The 20910-nt window shown below is 34.1% G+C and overlaps 1 protein-coding gene across 1 annotated transcript in view; it reads left to right on the forward strand.

Moving 5' to 3' along the window:
- Positions 1 to 20910, forward strand: part of COL4A5 (collagen type IV alpha 5 chain) — a 240960-nt gene that overhangs the window by 82451 nt on the left and 137599 nt on the right. The window contains exon 2 of the mRNA XM_048213522.2: positions 17335 to 17394. Coding sequence (XP_048069479.1) covers positions 17335 to 17394 — 60 coding nt within the window. The remainder of the gene's footprint in view (positions 1 to 17334; positions 17395 to 20910) is intronic.

A 20910-nucleotide genomic window follows, 5' to 3' on the forward strand; every position in this document is an offset into this window, starting at 1 on the left:
CTCGTTTTTATCATCCCATCATTTTCTGGACCACTAATTTTTGGTTGGAAGTTTTGGATACTTTTCTTCTTGAGTTAGTAATGGAAAGAATGGCATTTAGAGGCAAAAGACAAAAATCTGAGTTCAAGTGTTAGCTTACTATGTGGTCCTAATTCAAGTCATTTTAGCTCTCTAAACCTCAATTTCTACATCTGAAAGCATAAATATACCTGGGTACATCACAGCATTATTACTGAGAGGATCAAATATGATATATGCTATATCATTTGTAAATTATAAAGAACTACACAAATGCTATTTTGCAGCCCTTTCACCCCAAATCTTTAATATATCTATGGCATACATATAATCCCTTAGTCGCAGGTTAGATATGATGGTATCACTTAAGAATGTATATTTCATTTTATTGATGATAATGTATATATCACCAGATTTTCTTACCAAAGATTTGTGTTGAAAACGAATAATCATTACAGCAGAAACCATTGATGTATAAAGCCCTACCCATCTCCCTATACCTCCAAAGTAAAATAACTACGTTCAATTTAAATATAGAAATTAAATGCTTCTTCTGCTGGTTATATCTTCTAAGAAACAATATTAAGTGATTTGTTGGGTTGATCTCATTTTAAGATGATTTTAATCTGTTACTTGCTTGAGTTCCCATTGTTGAATTTTCTTTGTAAGGGACTTAAGCAGGTTAAATCTTAGTACCATGGGCTGCCTTTTGAGTTCATCATCACTAGAGGTGTGAAATAGGTGAGACTGGATGGCTAGAAATGTTTTAGGTGGATATCCTAGATTGTGTAGAGCTGAGGACTGGAAGCCTTCTTATTCTTCTATATTGTGATACTTGTGTTTATTTTCAAATTTAGATAACTAACGTGTATATATACTTATTTTCTTCAAATACTGCTTATTCCACTTAAAAACTTTGGGAATTCTTGCTAGGGAAAATACTTGAGTAGCATGTGAAAAATGCATTTTGTGTTTTTTACCAGTTTTCTAAATATTTTTTTTCTCTTTTGAATACTTTATGTTCATCTTATGTCATTTATCTCATTCTGTCGAATAAATACTATTTGCTTATTTCTCTATTTGCTTATTTTTCTAATTCCCCTTTTTAGATTATTAAATTTTCCAGGGAGATAAGATATTTAACAATCTCCATATATCCCATATTAATTTGTACAGAGCCAGACTCAATAAAAACTTCTCAAATTTAATTTTGATTACTGGTGCCTAAAATTGGGGAGAAATTGCTCCTAATTAGTGTAGTTTATACTTGGTTTCTTTCTTATCTGCCAATCATGGAAACAACTCTTAACAAATGCCATTCGGCAACTAATCTTTGATAAAGCAGGAAAAAACATCCAGTGGAAAAAAGACAGTCTCTTCAATAAATGGTGCTGGGAAAATTGGACAGCTACATGCAAAAGAATGAAACTTGACCACTCTCTCACACCATACACAAAAATAAACTCCAAATGGATGAAAGACCTCAATGTGAGACAGGAATCCATCAAAATCCTAGAGGAGAACATAGGCAGCAACCTCTACGACATCGGCCAAAGCAACCTTTTTCATGACACATCTCCAAAGGCAAGAGAAACAAAAGATAAAATGAACTTGTGGGATTTCATCAAGATAAAAAGCTTCTGCACAGCCAAGGAAACAGTCAAAAAAAACTAAGAGGCAGCCCACAGAATGGGAGAATATATTTGCAAATGACACTACAGATAAAAGACTGATATCCAAGATCTACAAAGAACTTCTCAAACTCAATACGCGAGAAACAAATAAACAAATTATAAAATGGGCAGAAGATATGAACAGACACTTTTCCCATGAAGACATACAAATGGCTAACAGACACATGAAAAAATGTTCAACATCATTAGCCATCAGGGAAATTCAAATCAAAACCACACTAAGATACCACCTTATGCCAGTTAGAATGGCAAAAATAGACAAGGCAAGAAACAACAATTGTTGGAGAGGATGTGGAGAAAGGGGATCCCTCCTACATTGTTGGTGGGAATGCAAGTTGGTACAGCCACTCTGGAAAACAGTGTGGAGGTCCCTTAAAAAGTTAAAAATTGAGCTACCCTATGATCCAGCCATTCCATTACTGGGTGTTTACCCCAAAGATACAGACGTAGTGAAGAGAAGGGCCATATGCACCCCAATGTTCATAGCAGCATTGTCCACAATAGCCAAATCGTGGAAGGAACCGAGATGCCCTTCAACAGATGACTGGATTAAGAAGTTGTGGTCCATATATACAATGGAATATTACTCAGCTATCAGAAAGAACGAGTTCTCAACATTTGCTACAACATGGACGGCAACGGAGGAGATAATGCTAAGTGAAATAAGTCAAGCAGAGAAAGACAACTATCATATGATTTCTCTCATCTATGGAACATAACTAGGAAGATCGGTAGGGGAAGAAAGGGATAAAGAAAGGGGGGGTAATCAGAAGGGGGAATGAAGCATGAGAGACTATGGACTCTGAGAAACAAACTGAGGGCCTCAGAGGGGAGGGGCGTGGGGGAATGGGATAGGCTGGTGATGGGTAGTAAGGAGGGCACGTATTGCATGGTGCACTGGGTGTTATACGCAACTAATGAATCATCGAACCTTACATCAAAAACCAGGGATGTACTGTATGGTGACTAACATAATATAATAAAAAAATATTATAATAAAAAAATGCCATTCTGATTTAGGGTAACTTTCTAATGTAAAAATCCCAATTACACTAATGCCATTAAAATCATCTAGTAATCCAATTATTTAAGAAGATCTCCATTTCACATATTTTCAAATGATATCCAAAAGTACTCAGAAATAAAGAATTTACCCAAGATAGGCATTGCTTCCTTATCCTAAAAATGTAAAATCACTATGGCTAATCAGTGTTACTTGTTTATGGATTTTTAAGGTTACAGTACTTCTGATAATGGCATGTTTGTTAATTTGTCCAAATTAGATACCAGTGTCTGATAACTGATGACTTTAAATCTTTGTACTCATTTTGAACAATGTTAGTTTATAAGCATAAACTTACATACAGTCCAGCATGCATCTGTCACCTCCTGTCCCCAACCTTCTATCCCCATTGGGAAAAAAAAAAAGATTCTTGAAAACTAAATGAGTGTATCTTTATTCTTTAGTTATCTTAAAAACTGTTATGTTTTTAATCAAGGAAAATCATTAACTTTAAATGTTAAATAATAACATGTTGTAGTCATCATATTTTATTGAATTTCCTCATACTTTAAGTTCTGGGTTTGTAGAAAGTGGCAGCTGCTGCTTTGGTTACAAGGCTTTCAAACTGATTAATGTGTTCATCTATAATTTGATTTTTTAAAGAAATACTTTTATGATAGAAGAAAATGTTTTCTCTTCATAGAAAATCTGGCAGAATATCTTGGCTTTTGCTCAGATTTGGAAAGTGAACAGGAATCAGTTTGAAGTATTGGAAAAGTCAAGGAACTCATTCTGGCTCTGGCTCTGTCATCGACTGGCCCTCTATTTCTTGTTTAAAATGAGGGGAATTGATTAGATAATTTCTAAGACCTCTTTCAACTCTGCTAACATTCTTTTATTGTTAGCATTTATTAGGAAGAAATAGCATGATCTGTTTATGGATTGTTGTAGGATATCAAAGGGTGTAACAAAACATATGTAAAATTTTTAACCTTGGACTGTTAAAGGATGATGAATTCATGCCCTCCAAAACAGAGGTTCTGTGTTAAGAGTTGGCAGGTTAAAGATGACTTCTGTTTTGAAATGTTAAATTTAAATTAGTATCTTCCAAGAGTTTGTGAGAATCATGAGAGTAGCCATTGTGTAATAATATGACATAGTATTATATAGTGTGCATAGGGCTTAAAAAGTACAACTCATAGTAAAAAACATGTTGCTTTCCTCATCCATTTTGACTTTGTAGATCAGTTCCTTACAAACAAAAACTTGCAAATAAGTTTTTCTTTATCAACACATTAGCTACTTACTTATGTATTAGGACAGACGAAGTGCTCTTTGTGCTACCACCCTTATCTCTCCTACCTTCTCTTAGTATGCCATGCTGTTTTCAGTTAAATCAGTCAGCAATGTTTACAGTATTTAGAAAATGTGAATATTATGAATATGTTGCTTACTATAGAGCCTGATAAAAACTCTGTGATTACATTTCTTTTTCTTTTGCTTTTTTGGTGTTGATCTTTCCCCAGAGTCTCTAATTACATTTCACCTATTCTTAACATGCATTTCTCATACACTTTTTTTTTCCACATGCTCATCATGTGGTCCCTTACGTTTTTTTTTCCCCTGGGAGACTGCACTAGGGACACCATTATCTCTTTTTAAAATTTAAAAAAAAATTTTTATTTATTTGAGAGAGAGAGCACAAGCAGGGTGAGGGGCCGAGGGAGAAGCAGGCTCTCTGCTGAGCCCGATCCCAGGACCCAGAGATCATGACTTGGACCGAAGGCAGACGGTGAACTGACTGAGCCACCCAGGTGCCCCTCTTTTTCTTAATTTTTATTTTTGATTCTCTGATGGTATATAAAAATGTAATTCACTTTAATATATCAGATTCATACCCAGCAACTTTGCTAAACTTTATTTCTAATTTCTATGTATATTCTTTTAAATTGTCTTTCTATGCAATCATATCATATGTGAATGACATTTTTGTTTCATTATTCAAGCCTTTTCTTTCCTTTCAACAATGGCTAGGGCCTAGGTTAAATCCAACTCTGTCACATTTTATTTTAGAATTTTTGCACTTACATTCATTGGTAAGATTGACCTCTGATTTTTCATTCTTACTCAGTTCCATTTCGGTTTGGTATCATGGTTATGTTAGTTTTATTCCTCCTCTTCTGTTCTCTGGAAGAGTTTGCTTATATTTAAATTATTTGTTCTAACTTAATTGCATTATGGTCAGAGATCATGTTCTGCATGAATTCTGTCCTTTGAGATTTTCTTGGAGTAACCATAAAGCCCAGTGTATGTACGGTCAGTTTTTATAAATATCTAGGGTGTGCCTGATCTAAAAGTGTGTTCTTCATTTGATGGGTACACTGTTTTATGTATGTTCACTAGAACAAGTTTGTAATCATGTTTAAATCTTTCTACATCTTTACAGATTATTTTGTCATGTTTAAATCTTTCTACATCTTTACAGATTATTTTGTCTCCATGTTCTATCAGTAATCAGAGATCTGTTTAAAATTTGCAACTATGATTGTGGATTTGTCTGTTTCTCCTTGTAGATCTGTTGCTTTTAACTGTGTATACTGGAGAATGTTACTAGTGCATACAACTTTAGGTGTTTTTAAAGTGTATTTCTTGGGGCACCTGGGTGGCTCAGTTGGTTAAGCGTCTGCCTTCGGCTCAGGTCATGATCCCGGAATCCTGGGAGTCCAGGGAGTCTGGGCATTCAGCCCCCTGTCAGGCTCCCTGCTTAGCAGGGAGTCTGCTTCTCCCTCTCTCTCTGCCCCTCCCCCTGCTCTATTTCTCTCTGGCACTCTCTCTCTCAAATAAATAAAACCTCTTTAAAAAGTGTATTTCTTGTGAACCAAACCTTTTATCATTTTGAAGTGACCCTATTTTTCTTTTATAATGCTTTTTGCCTTGAAGTCTATTTTATCTAAAACTAATATAGTGAAACCAGTATTCTTTGTCTATTATGAGTATGATACAACTTTTTTCATCTTTCATTTGAACCTTTGCATCTAACCTTATGTTTTTGATGTCTCTGGTAAATAACATGCATGTTGCAATTTGCCCTTTTTTGCAGTCTGAGGATACTTGCCTCTTAAACACTTTCATCAATATACTTACCTCCCTAGCTTTTAGTGACAATATTTTGAAAAATTGAAAGAAGATATCATGAATACCACTGTATTGTCCCTCTAGATTCAACACTTGCTAGCATTTTACCATATTTGCTTTATATTTTTAAGTCTTTTGCTCTCCAGTGTCTGTGTGTATGCAAGTTTAATGATTATATGTGTATATACACTTTTTTGCTAAGCCATTTAAAAGTAATTTGCAGACATCATGTATGTTAAATGCCTAAATACCCCAGAAGGCATCATGCCTCACCAAAAGAAAAGGACATTATACTATGTAAACATATCATTATCATACTTGAAAAAATTAACAATGATTTTATTTATTTTTATTTTAAGATTTATTTATTTGAGAGAGAGCACTCAAGTGAGCACGAGTGGGAGGAGGGGCAGAAGGAGAGGGAGAAGCAGACTCCCCAGTGAGCAGGGAGCCCAACATGGGGCTTGATCCCAGGACCCTGGGATCATGACTTGAGCCGAAGGCAGACACTTAACCGACTGAGCCACCCAGGCACCCTAACAGTAGTTTTAAGGTATAACCTAATATTTAAGTCATATTCAGATGTCCCTAATGCTCCTTAAAAAGTCTTTTATAAGATGTTCATATACTACATTTGTTTTGCTTTCTTAAATTTTTAAAAATCTGGAATGTGTTGGAAGAAAATTTACTATAGATCTCTCATGTCTCTGTATGTCTTGAGAGGAGTGGAATGGCTCTTTGGTCTGGACTACCTTTTAAATGTTATTTGTGTAGTGAACAAGCTGGAAAATAGAAATAGTATTTCTATTTGGAGGAAAAACCAGGTTTGTTTACTGTCCAGTATAATAAAGATAACATCTCAGAGCAAAGATCAAGCAAGCTTACTGCCCATTATAAAATATGTGGGTTTTCTAATTCAGTTTATCTACTGTAACAATAATGTGTATGTGAAGGCATTACCTTGTCCTCTTTATGTCACCCTGTGGAAACTGTGGATCAGGGAAGCCAGGGCTATTGCTGTGAATCATAAATTATTGTCTGGTCAAAACATTTTGTATTTTCTGCCGGTATCCATGAAACTATGGCAGGCTAACTTGTTAGCTTCCAACCAGGGAAAAATCTCAGAACCTTGATTGTTCTTGACAGAATGGTCTTCCCACATTTTTTTTATGACACTGATTTTTTAACAGCTTCATTGAGATATAATTTACATACAATTCACCCACTTGAAGTTCACAATTCAATACTTTCTAGAATATTTATGGAGTTGTGAAACCATCACCAATATCAATTTTTGAACATTTTAATCAGCCCCCAAAGGAAACCCTTAGCTGTCACTCCCTATGTCCCCCCAACACCCCAGCCCTAGGCGACCACCAGTCTAGTTGCTTTCTCTGCAAGTTTGACTATTCTGAACATTTCTTGTAAATAGAATCATTCAACATGGCGTATTTTGCATCTGTTTTTTAGCACTTATCATAATGTTTTCAGGGTTCATCCATGGTATAGTGTGAATTGGTACTTCATTCCTCTTTATTGGTGAATAATATTCCATTGCAAGCATATACTACATTTTGTTTGCCAGCCTATCAGTTGATGGACATTTGGGTTGTTTTATACTTTTTAGGCTACTCTGGATAATACTATGAACATTTGTGTATATGTTTTTGTGTGGATATATGTTTCTATTTTGCTTATGTATATAACTAGGTATGGAATTGTAGAGTTACTGGGTCATATGCTTGAGAAACTCCCAAATTATTTTCTATAGCAGTTGTACCATTTTGCATCCCCATTGGCAATATATGAGGGTTCTAATTGCTTTGGAATCCTTGTTAACACTTGATATTGTCTATTTTTTATTATAGCTATTCTACTGTGTGTGAAGTTATAGCTCATTGTAGTTTTGATCTGTATTTCCCTGATTGCTGATGATCTTGAGCATCTTTTTATGTGTTTAATGGACATTTGTGTATCTTTTTTGGAGAAATGTCAATTCATATTCCTTTGCCCATTTTTATTTTTATTTTTTTAAGGTAAAAGGATTCCTATGTTACTGTCCTGCATTCTCCTCCTGCCAATTTCTCTCATCTATGTTGTTATTTTGCCATCAGAGATTATAACTCTTACATGCTGTTCTATCTATCATCTATGATAATTAATTCTCCTAGGATTTGCCTTTAGAGTTAATCTAAAATTTGATAAAAATGGATAGCAATATAATTATGTAAGTATCAGTCACACTTAGAACTTCATATTATGATTGGACTCAGAGACAAAAATTTTATAATTATAAGCCACAAAGCCTGTGAGCTCAAAGAAGAATTATAGTCAAACGTAGTCTTATAGATTCATTTGGTTTGTTTCCTGTTTGGACCATGACTTTCTTTTATAGATTTTTTTCTGAAGATTTTATCTTTATTTTTCTTGTTATCATTTAAAAAAAAAACCTTCTTCATCACATCATTAATTTTTAACCCAGTTTCTTAAATAACTTCCTCATTGGATATAAGTATTAAAATATTTCCAAATTTACACATAAAGATATGCAAATTCATTTTCCTAAGACCAACATATGACATTGCCTTGTCTTTCCTACCCTACCACTAGGTTTTTTTCATCTTTGCCATTCTTTATTTATTTAAGAAATATTTCAATATTGAATTGATTTAATTACCAATAATTCTAAACATTTTTTTATTTTTCCATTTTTTTTCTGTTCTCTCTTGTTTGTTTATGTAGAAGTATAATTAACATATAGTATTGTATCAATTTCAGGTGTACACATAATGATTCAACAATTCTGTACATTATACAGTGCTCCCCACATTAAATATAGTCATCATCTGTCACCAAACAGTGTTTGCTACTATAAATTTCCTCTAAGCAATGCTTAAATGCATCCCATTTGTTTTGGTATTTTGTGGGTTTAGTTTCATTTTTTTCTCAAAGAACTTCTAATATACCTTGTAATTTCTCCTTTGACCCAAAGGTTAATTAGGAGCTAATTGTTTATTTTCTACATACTTGTGAATATCCAGAATTTCTTCCTCTTAATGATTTCTAATTTCATTTCATTGTCATAGGAAAACATACTTTGTATTATTTTAATCCTGCTTAAGTTTATTAAGGTTTACTTTATGGCCTAACATATGATCTATCCTGTTTAATGTTCTATACAATCTTGAGAAGAATGTATATTATGCAGTTTTTGGGTAAAGTGTTAAATAGATGTCTGTTAGGTCTAGTTGGTTTATACTGTGGTTCAAGTCCTCTATTCCCTTGTTGATCTTCTGCCTTGCTGTTCTACTCATTGTTGAAAGTGGGGTATTGAAGTCATCAGCTATTGTTGTTGAACTATTTCTCACTTCAGTTCAGTCAGTTTTTGTTTCTTGTATTTTGTGGCTCTCTTGTTAAGTATGTCTCTGTTTATACTTGTTATGTCTTCCTGGTGATTTGACTCTGTTATCATTGTAAAATGTCCTCCTTTATGTCTAGTAATACTTTTATTTTGAATGTATTTTGTCAGCTCTTAGTATATCTGCTCTGGCTTTCTTATGGTTGCTATCTTGGTCAGTTTATACTGCTATCACAAAATACCACAAATTTGATATTTCCATTTATATACAATGGAAATGTATTTCTCACAATTCTGGAGACTGAAATTCTAATATCACGCTGCCAGCATGGTCAGGTTCTGGTGGGGGCCTTTTCCTGGCTTGCAGACTGCTGATTTCTTTTATTTTCACATGCCAGAAAGAGCACTAGGTAACTTTTTGGCCTTTTCTCATAAGGACACTAATCCTACTCTGAGGGCCATACCATCATGATCTAATTACCTCCCAAAGGCTCCACTTCCAAATACCATAAAATTGGGATTAAGATTATGAATTTGGCAGGAGTAAGGGGAGGTGTTAGGGGATGAACAAACATTTAGTCCATTGCTGTTTGCTTGACTGTATTATTTCCATTCTTTATTTTCAAGCTTTTTGTATATTTTATTATTTTTTAATAATAATTTTTTATTATATTATGTTAATCACCATACAGTACATTCCTAGTTTTTGATGTAAAGTTCCATGATTCATTACTTGCGTATAACACCCAGTGCACCATGCAATATGTGCCCTCCTTACTACCCATCACCAGCCTATCCCAGTCCCCCACCCCTCTCCCCTCTGAAGCCCTCAATTTGTTTCCCAGAGTCCATAGTCTCTCATGGTTCATTCCCCCTTCTGTTTACCCCCCCTTTCTTCTTCCCTTTCTTCTCCTACCGATCTTCCTACTTCTTATGTTCCATAAATGAGTGAAACCATATGATAATTGTCTTTCTCTGTCAAGCTTTTTGTATATTTTAAACTAATATGTTCTCCTATAGACATCATTTGATCTTGCTTTTTTATATAGTCCGACAACTTCTGAATTTTGATTGGCTTGTTTAATGCAGTCACATTCAGTGTTATTATTGATATAATTAGATTTTTGTCTGCCTTTTTTGTTTTCTGTATTTCTCATACTTTTTTTGTTCTTCTGTTCCTCCTTTACAGTCTCCTTTTTTATTAAGTGAATATTTTCTAGTTAAATATTATAATTCCTTTAATGATTTTCTCCACGGTATTTTTTGAGTTGTTTTCCTAGTGGTTGCTCTAGTGCTTACCATGGACATCATAATCTGTGAGAATCTACTTAAGATTTATAGCAACTTAATTCCATAAGGTATAGAAATATTACTCCTATGAAGCTCTGTTCCCTTTTTCTCCTTTTTATGCTATTATTGTTATACATATTATATCTATATATGTTACAAACACAGAAATACATTGTTATAATTAGAATGTCCCAAGTAAACTCAGGTCCCTTAGGGAGAGCTTCAGAGCTCTCTGGTGTGGTTCCTCCTGCCCACCAGCACCCAAGAAAAACTTCTGTGACAGTGTTCCAGAGTCAGGGGAGGGGGGCAGGAGCAGTGACCTGCTTCTCTTGAAGTGATACTCTGCTTTATGAACAGGGGCACAAGGAAGGACAGCAACATTTGGTCTTCTCAGCTTGCTTCTACTAGCATCAACCCTGAGCTCTGTGGGTGAGCTATGGTTGGGGCAGTTGAATACAGTACTCTCAGTCTGCCATGCCTGGGGTAGAGCTTTTGTCTATGAGTTAAGGTTGCATGGAAAACAAAAGCCGTAGAATTCTCAGCTGTTTTAGGTTGGAATAGAGCTTCTGCAACTTGGAACTGGGCAAGAGGGAGAATGAGAAATACCGATGACCTGTTGCAGTGAGATGCTCTAGTGCTCAGTTGGGAGCTGGAGGGAGAAGGAGCTCTGGATTCATGTCTGCTTCTACCTTGTGTGGAGCTTTTGTCAAGCTGAACAGGGAAGGGAGAGAGGAAGGAAGTGGATCATGGCTAAAATGCCATAGGTATTTGCTGTTCATACTGAGATTTAGTAAATTTTGTTAAATGGTGTTTCTTCATTTGCTGTTGGTTCTTAGGGCAATATCCAGAGACATAAATTTTGTTTTTTCTAAATGTCACCAGCTATTGTTGTTTTGCTAGGGAGATGATCTGCAGAGGTCCTGAAGCCATCATTCACAAAGCCTTGGCATGGCATTGACTTTTGAAGAGTCCATGGTAGTTGTCCTTCATATGCAACACATTCCACATTTGTCTGAATATTTCCTTATATCATGTCATTTTACACTTATACTTGACATAATTACTGATATATTTCTTTTATTTTTCCTATCTATTCTAAGATAGCACTTTCTTTCTCTCTTTTGCCTTTTTTGAATTTATTGAGTATTATCCCCGTCCACTTCTTTGGAATGAACACCTCATTTACTTTCTTTTAAGGTTTACCCTAGGAATTAGAATACCTAAGATGAGTGCTTACCTTATCAAAGTCTAAAGTAATCAATACCCATGCCCGTTCTCTATACAATTACAACGACCTTAGAATACTTTAACTTCACTCATCCTCCCCTGACTTACATTGTATTATCACTGTGTTTTTCTTTTAGTTCTGTATTTTTAAACCCCACAGCTCTTTTATAATTGTGTTTTATAGTTAATATTTGTTTAAATTCACCCACAAATTTACCACCTTTTCCTCCATTACTTTTGGTATTTTAGACCTTCTATTTCAATTTCATTTCCTTTCATATAAAGGCAAAAGATACTCAAAAGGTTTGAATTTCCTTTTGTGTAGTCCTGCTGGGAGCATACTTTTCTGAGTTTTTATTTGTCTAAAAATGTCTGTATTTTTACCTTGTTGAAAGGTGTTTTTACTGGGTAAAAAATATAATTTGACAGTTTTCTTTCAGTATATTAAAAATGTCATTCTAGTCTGGCTTCCATTGTACTTCTGAGAACTAATCTGTAAATTAATAATTGCCACTCCTTTGAAGGCAATCTGTCTTGTCTTTCTTGATACTTTTAAAGTCTTGTCTTTGGTTTTATGTTCTGAGGTTATACTATTTTGTGTCTAGTGTGGGGTTTGATTTTTCTTCCATTGGATCTGTTACTTCTTCAATTACAGATATCATTATTTCTTGAAAAGTCTTTGCTATTATCTCTAACTCTTGTCCCTGTCCCATTCCCTCTTTCACCTTTTCTTTTGTAAACCTAATTACCTGTATGCTATACACTTCCTTACTTTTTCTTCTATGCGTCTTAACTATTATTTCACATTTTCCATGTTTTATCTCTGTAATATATTATAGACAATTTCTGTTAACTTTGTCATGTTTTAAACTTTACTGTCTCTTTAGCTATATGTAGTCTGTTGTAAAGCTCATCCACTGAGTTTTAAATTTCATAGTTTTTACTTCCAAAATTTATATTTTATTTCAGTTTAGTCATGTTACCTTTTTTCTGTTTTGGTTTTTTTTTTTTTTTTCAGTTTCTTGATTCATTTATTATTTTAATGTTTTTAAAATATCTTTCATAATTGTAAAAATAGTTATATATTTTGTGTCTAGTAATTCTAATATCTGAAATTTTTGCCAAGCAGTTTCTGCTGTCAGATGTTTCTCCTGGATTTGCTTATGGTATTTTGCTTCCTTGTATGCTTAGTGATTTTTGAGTAGAATACCTTATTTTCCTTTCAAAATTTTTTTTTTTAGAATTCTTTGAAGTTCACTCTGAAGGTAAATTCTTCTACATAAGCTTTGTGTGTATTTCTGCCCAGCCTCTGGGAGGTCAAAGCAATTTGAGGCTCCTCTAAGCAAATTTGCAGTGGAGGTTACTGGGTCACCCAGCTAAATGCTAACTTGGATTGTAAATCTGTATGTAGGCCAGTTTGTGGTTATACTTTCTCAGAGATGTTTTTCCCTTCTACTTCTCTGCTGAGTGCCAAGATCTCTTTCTTAAAAGTTCCTGGGGATGAGATCATGGGGTACTTTTTTTATGTATGAAACACCTTTAACCTGAAGAAGTTGTGAAACAAGAATCTCAAATTCTCCCAAGTTGGGTAAATGCCCTCAGGGCAAAAGTAGTTTCATTGGTCAGTTTACTGGGGGTTTTTTCCCCTCTAGATTTTGGCCTGATAAATCCTATTGTGTTTGTTTTTGATGCTTTAGCATATTTTTACATTTTAAAAGCATTTTTAGGTTTTTTTTTTTTAAGCAGTCATATCAGTCGGGATACTTAATTATTCACATATTGGAATATTTCTTATTTTTCTATGCCATTATTTTGTAGTGTATATAACTTGAATCACTGAATCAGAATTACCTAGATATGTTTATTAAAATTTCAGAATCTGGTAGCCAATTTTAAGGTTACTGAAATAGCATCTCTAAGATGGGGTCCTGTACCTAAATTTTTGTGAGGTTCTTTAAGTGATCCTAATGCATATAGAAGTTTGCTTTTATTCGTACTTTTAATTCTCATATCTGTTTTTTTTAATTGTAGGAACCTGAGGTCTAAATTTATTGTTTTCTGTAATTGTCCTAGTACCATATATTGAACAATCCATTATTTTCACATTTATTTGATATGCCAACATTAATCATACAGTAAATGTGTGTGTTTCTGGCCTTTCTCTTAAGGCTCACCCAGCTGCCCATTCTTTGAATGATACCATACTGTTTTAATTATTGTACTTTTATGGTGTGTTTTACTATGTGATAATAAAAAATCTCCCATACTTTTTATTATTTTCTCTTTCAAACATTTAAAACATTACTATAGTTGCATCATTTTCTTGCTTTAACAGTGTTCAATGACTTTGCGGAATTAGTTTTTCCAGTTTTTAAAAAAACTTTCTTTTTTTGGCCTTATCTCCTACTATACTTTTTTCATATGGACTTAAGAAGTCCTTAGACTGAGGTACTTAATGTTTATTTTACCCGGCTCTTTGCCCACAAAAATTTTGTGTTTTAATCTTAGTACTTGCCATGGCCATTTTTCTTCTAGATATCTTTCTGCCCATCCTTCAAAATTGAAGTCAAGTTATTTACCTTCTTTATCTATAGAGCTGTTATGAACACTCCCAGGCTCAAAAGAACTCCCTTTCTTAATTTCGACAGCAATTATTGACTATACCACTCATTTTTATTTGGTAAATCCTGCTGAATTACAGACTGCAAAATCTGGAAGCTTCCTAAAGAGATTATATTGTCCATCTTTGTCATTTTACCAAAGAGAAAAAACTGAGTCCTAGGGCATGGGAATGACTTGTTTATAGTCTCCTAATGATTCAATTGTTGAGGTAAACTCAGAATGTATTTCTTATATTTTAGAGCTCATTCTATTACCATTGTCTCCTACATCATTATTCCATTGTATTTAAATTTTATTTTATTTATTTAGGCATAGGTTTTTTTAAAAACTAGATTGGAAGATTCTTAAAGGCAGCACTCATGTCTACACATTTTTTGGTATGACTCATAACCCTAATATTGTGCTTTGTACTTATTGGGCACCTAATTAGTATTAGTGGCTGTTGGTAAAAAACAAGTTACTCCATTAACCAAATGTCAAATGGGGCTAGTTCCTTATGGGCATCACTATTATAACTGTATGGAAAGTGGCATCTAGTGGTCGGTGTTTGTATTACAATGCCTTTAAACACTCCCCTCCCACCAGCACTAGTGTCATTATCATAATGTGGGTGGAATAAATAGAATATAAATTAAATTTTTAAATTCAAACAAATATCAAGTGTTTCAAGTAGCGACCTCGCTAAAGTATAGCTACATGTTAAGTAATAAAGAAGTGCAAAAAGATGAAATTATTAATTTTAAAGAAAAATACTATATAAAATTACTTCCAAAATAACATGCACACATATTTAAAGTTATATTGCTTGTTTACAAATTATATTAGGATTTGGAGGATTTTGTTGGATACTGAGAATCCAGAAATACAACTCTAAAGAAAATTCACATAATATCTTCTCCATATTAACAAAATCCTCTCTGTCTATTGCTTTGCATTTTCCTCAGGAACTTAATTTATATTTTAAAAAGAAAGATTTCTTAGTGAAAGATGAAAATGGAAAGTTACACCATCTTTTACTTGTAACACCAGAAAACGATGCTCATAAATTTACATTTAAAGTGCAGACATACATTCCAAAGTCAAATGTTATTTTTAGATATACAGCCATTTTTGGATTATCATTATCCTTTACTCCTCCATTAATGCATGTAACTGATTATTGATAATATGCACAATCTAATTCAGTGAATATGACCATTAGCAGTTTTTATCTTGTGAATCAGTAGCTTCTAGAATTTGTAAGTTTGTACTTTGAAATCTAGAATTCATGTTTGCACAAAACAATATTATATTATCTTAAATTAACCTCCGTTCCTGATACACTGTAATGTAATTTTTCTATATGGAATTATCCTTTCTGTTAGAGAGCAATATGTACTGTCTCTGCATCTTCCACCTGCACCTAATATAACATAGTGGCTGGCACATAACAGGTGATCAATAAGTATTTGTTGAGTTAGTTTTATATGTTGGAAGGAGCTGCGTCTTATTTGTCTTTAGTGTCTAACAAGTTTTCTGGCCTCTAATCATGCCTAATTCATGTTTGATGAGTAAATCTGTATAAGTCCATTTAACTTGTAATATAGTTGATGTATAATACTAAAACCAGTGTATAACCTAATCACGTATGTATGACAAATAATAGCTGCATAACAGACTTTCGATTAGAGATGTCAGGAACATTTTTTACTGGAACAACATCTTGCAATGTGAGTAAGAGATTAACTCCCAACATCAAGCCATTGTTGTTTGCTTTTTATCAGGAAAAAAAGGAGTTCAAACATGTGGCTGGCTTCTAGTTGCAGCTGAGTGGGTTAGGAGTTATAAGTAGAAGGATGAGGTCAGTAGTTTGATAATGAATTCGGAAAGTATTCTGGTAGTGGTTGGAGTAAAGGAACACATGGAATGTTGGGCAGGAGGCTAAGGTAATTTTTAAGTCACAGTCTTTCAAGGCTGAGCATTGATACACATTACTGGGTATTTACAACACATAAAAGTTTCTCTTATTTAATGAGAAGCATACCACCATATTGTATATAAATGGTGAGCTATCTACATATATTAAACTAATTACGATTTGTTTTTCTAAGCAGTTCAGCTTTATGCCAGAGTACAGGGTAGATCTGGATGGCAGAAGTCATCTACTGTCTTTTTCTCTTATGGGTTCTTATTTTATTATTTTATTTTATTTTTTAAAGATTATTATTTTTTAAAGTAATTTCTACCCCCAATGTGGGGCTGAAACTCACAACCCCAAGATCAAGAGTTGCTCCACTTACTGAGCCACCCAGATGCCCCTCTTATGGGTTCTTACTTTAGAGAAGGGTATTTTTCTGGCTTCAAGACCTCAATTCTTAATATGAGTTAATGAACTTATTAGTAGTGGCTCTTTAGAACATCTAGGCTGTGGGAACATTTGTAGTAAAACTGTTGGAATCATTACAGACTGAGATACTAGTGATGAGAGAGTGGAAGCAAATTTTAAGAAGTTGGTAAAAGATAGCATTATGTATTTTATGGTCCGTGATTGCTCATGAATGCCAAGATATAAGCAACTTCAACCAGCAGACATCTTTGGCTAGTTGCCAATGTCATTGCTAATATAGATTGAAAGGTCATTTCTTGCTTGTGATGTTAGGACAAAAAAAGGAGTTCCTAAGAGCTTGGACAAGTGGCAAATCATATTACAGGAAAGTTGTTTGAATTCTTTTAAATTTTTAATATCTTTTTAAAAAGATATTTTTCACTTTAAAATTATAAAAATTACATCTGCTCATTGTGAAAAGATCAAATGGAAATGTGTACCATAAATGGTGAAAGCTTCCACAGAGGTAACCATTGTTTGCAATTTGGTCTGTATTCTTTCAGGTATTTTTCTGCTATTTGGTTTATAGTTTTGGATTGTTGAATTTAGTTGAGGGGTAAGTCAGAGACTGGTTTTCAGGTTCGTATTTAATAATTTTCCTCCCTTTTTTTCTTCCTTACAGGCTTGCTATGGGTGTTCTCCAGGATCAAAATGTGACTGTACTGGTGTAAAAGGAGAAAAGGTAAGATTTGAAATGAGCCTTTTAAAACTTAGTGAAACCAGTAAAATAGTGTTTAAATATGTTTAAAAAAAAACAGTTCTTCTACCTCAGCATCTAAGTAGATAAAATGAATTCTACCATACTGCTTATTTTAGATAGCTGTAAGGATTAGACTATATCTCAAGGATTAGCAAACATTTTCTATAAAAGACCATGGAGTAAATATTTTGGGCTTTGTGGGCCACATAAGGCTTGTGTCACATATTTTTCTCTCATTTTTTAAAATAGCCCTTTAAGAGTGTAAAAAAATTTCTCAGATCTTGGACTATACAAAACAGACTTCTTACTACATTTGATCTGAGAGTTGTATTCTGCCAACCTATGATCAGTCTTGTTGAACTCACTAACTTAAGAGGCAAAAGAAGGGAAAAACACTTAAGAAGGAACCTAAAACCGGGGCGCCTGGGTGGCACAGCGGTTAAGCGTCTGCCTTCGGCTCAGGGTGTGATCCCGGCGTTATGGGATCGAGCCCCACATCGGGCTCCTCCGCTAGGAGCCTGCTTCTTCCTCTCCCACTCTCCCTGCTTGTGTTCCCTCTCTCGCTGGCTGTCTCTATCTCTGTCAAATAAATAAATAAAATCTTTAAAAAAAAAAAAAAAGAAGGAACCTAAAACCTAACAACAGGCTACTAATCTGTGTCGGGTATCATGCTAGGCGATTTCATATATTTTTATCTAGTCTGTGTAAGTTAATGGTTGGTGAATCTCTATTTTTATCTCACTTTTCCCATAGCAGCACCCTTATTGTAAACGTGTGATAATTACAAAGTAAGTATTCGTAAGGATTAAATAGCATAAACCCAGCCACTCTGTCAGTGACTGACAGTGAAATTAAAAGATTAAAAAGGGATAACAAATTGTGGCCTAAAGAGAATTATGCTGGGAGAAAGGGGTTCATACTCTAGTCTCCACTGTCTGGGGCTCAAATATTTTTGAATGAATCAGTGAATATTACTAATTATATATGAAAAAGTTTAGGATAGTATCTCAAGAGCATATTCCGTTTAGGAATATAGAAGGTCTACTAGCACATTAAAGATGTTTAAAAGTCTGTACTAAACAACAAAAGTTCAGTACACTTCAGAGGAAGATAAAGAATCTAGGATGACTATAATATACAATGTGTAATTTGCTATTAAAACTTAGTAGGCATAAGAAGTAACAGGTAAAAGTGATCCATAGTCAAGAAGACTCCTGAATGAAAACTAATTCTGAAATAACACAGATGTTAGAATTTGTAGATAACTCTGAAATAACACAGATGTTAGAATCTGTAGACAAAGATTAAAAACAATAGGATAAATATATTTGTTGATTTAAAGGGAAATGTGCTCCTATGAGTGAATGAATAGAGAATCACAACAGAGCACTAGAAACTAAAAAAAAAAAAAAAAAAAAAAGGAAAATCTAGATTTGAAATACAAAATATGAGAAAGAACAATTCACCAGTTAGGCTTTTAACAACAGAATCATGATGATGGAAGAAAGGGTCAGTGAACTTAAAGATGAATCAGAGGAAAGATACAATCTGAAGAAAAAAAGAAAACAAAAGCATAGGGCCTGGCCCGCCTGTGGGATAATATCACATGGTTTAATGCAAATGTAAATGGAGCCCTATAACAATGGGGAGAGAAGAAAAAGGTAATTAATGGGGCAGTAGTAATGACAAGAATTTCACACACTTGGTGAAAAATAATAAATTTACAGATAATAAGAAATTAAGTGCACCACAGGCAGAATAAAAATAAAACTGTACCTAGGCACATCATAATGAATCTACTGAAAAAACAGATTAAAAGAAAATCTTGAAAGAAGCTAGAGAAAAAATTACACATTACGTACAGGGGCACAATGATATGAATGATGACAGACTTCTCATCCAAGAGAATGGATATCCAAGAGAATGGATACTGTACAACAATGTAAAAACATTAGAGAATTGAAAAATCTGCCAACACAATTGTTCTATACAATGAAAATATACATAAAAATAAAGAGAAACAAACAAACAAAAACCAGACTCTTAAATACAGAGAACGAACTGCTGGTTGCCAGAGGGGAGGTTGTGGGGGGATGGGTTAAATAAGTGAAGGGGATGAAGATGTACAAATGTCCAGTTATAAAATAAGCAAGTCATGGAGATGGAAAGTACAGCATAGTCAACAAAAATGTAATGAAGTTGTGTGGTGACAGGTGGTGACTACACTTAGGGTGAACATTGAGTAATGTATAGAATAGTTGAATCAGGGGTGCCTGGGTGGCTCAGTCGTTAAGCGTCTGCCTTCGGCTCAGGGCGTGATCCCGGCATTATGGGATCGAGCCCCACATCAGGCTCCTCCACTAGGAGCCTCCTTCTTCCTCTCCCACTCCCCCTGCTTGTGTTCCCTCTCTCGCTGGCTGTCTCTATCTCTGTCAAATGAATAAATAAAAAATCTTTAAAAAAAAAAGAATAGTTGAATCAATATATTGTACATTTGAAACTACTATGACATTGTATGTCAACTATACTTCAATAATAAATTCTAAAAATAAAATAAAATAAAATTTAAGACATTAATAAAATATTTTTTCATCATCGTATCTGCACTAAAAGAAATTTCCTCAGGCTAAAGGGAAATGTTACTAGATGGAAATGTGGATTTCTAGGAAGGTATTAAAAGTACTATAAATGGTATATATGTGGACAAATATAAAAGATGATATCTCTTTCCTTCTCTAAATTTATTTACAAGACATAAGACTGTTCATTTTATTTTTTTTTAGTAATTGTACTGAATATTTTATTTCATTTTTTAAAGTTTTTATTTTAATTCCATTTAGTTAGCATACAGTGTTATATTAGTTTCTGATGTACAATATAGTGATTCAACACTCCATACATCACCCAGTGCTCATCATGACAATCGTACTCCTTAATCCACATCACCTATTTCACCCCATCCCCCCACATACCTCCCTTCTGGTAACCATCAGTTTGTTCTCTAAATTAAGAATCTGTTTCTTGATTTGTCTCTCTCTCTCTCTCTGTCTATTCCCTGTGTTCATTTGTCTTGTTTCTTAAATTCGACATATAAGTGAAATCATATGGTATTTGTCTTTCCCTGACTTATTTTACTTAGCATTATACTCTCTAGCTTTATGTGTATCATTGCAAATGGCAAGATTTCATTCTTTTTTATGGCTGAGTAATATTCCATTCTATATATATATATACCACCTCTTCTTTATCCATTCATGAACTGGTGGACACATGGGCTGCTTCCATATCTTGGCTGTTATAAATTATGCTACTCTAACATAGGCGTACATGTATCCCTTTGAATTAGTATTTTTGTATTCCTTCGGTAAGTACTCAGTAGTGTGATTGCTGGATCATAGGGTAGTTCTCTATTTAACTTTTTGAGGAACCTCCATACTGTTTTCCAGAGTGGCTGCACCAGTCTGCATTCCCAAAGGGTTCCTTTTTCTCCACATCTTT

Source organism: Ursus arctos, chromosome X, assembly GCF_023065955.2.
Source record: "Ursus arctos isolate Adak ecotype North America chromosome X, UrsArc2.0, whole genome shotgun sequence".
NCBI lineage: Eukaryota > Metazoa > Chordata > Mammalia > Carnivora > Ursidae > Ursus > Ursus arctos.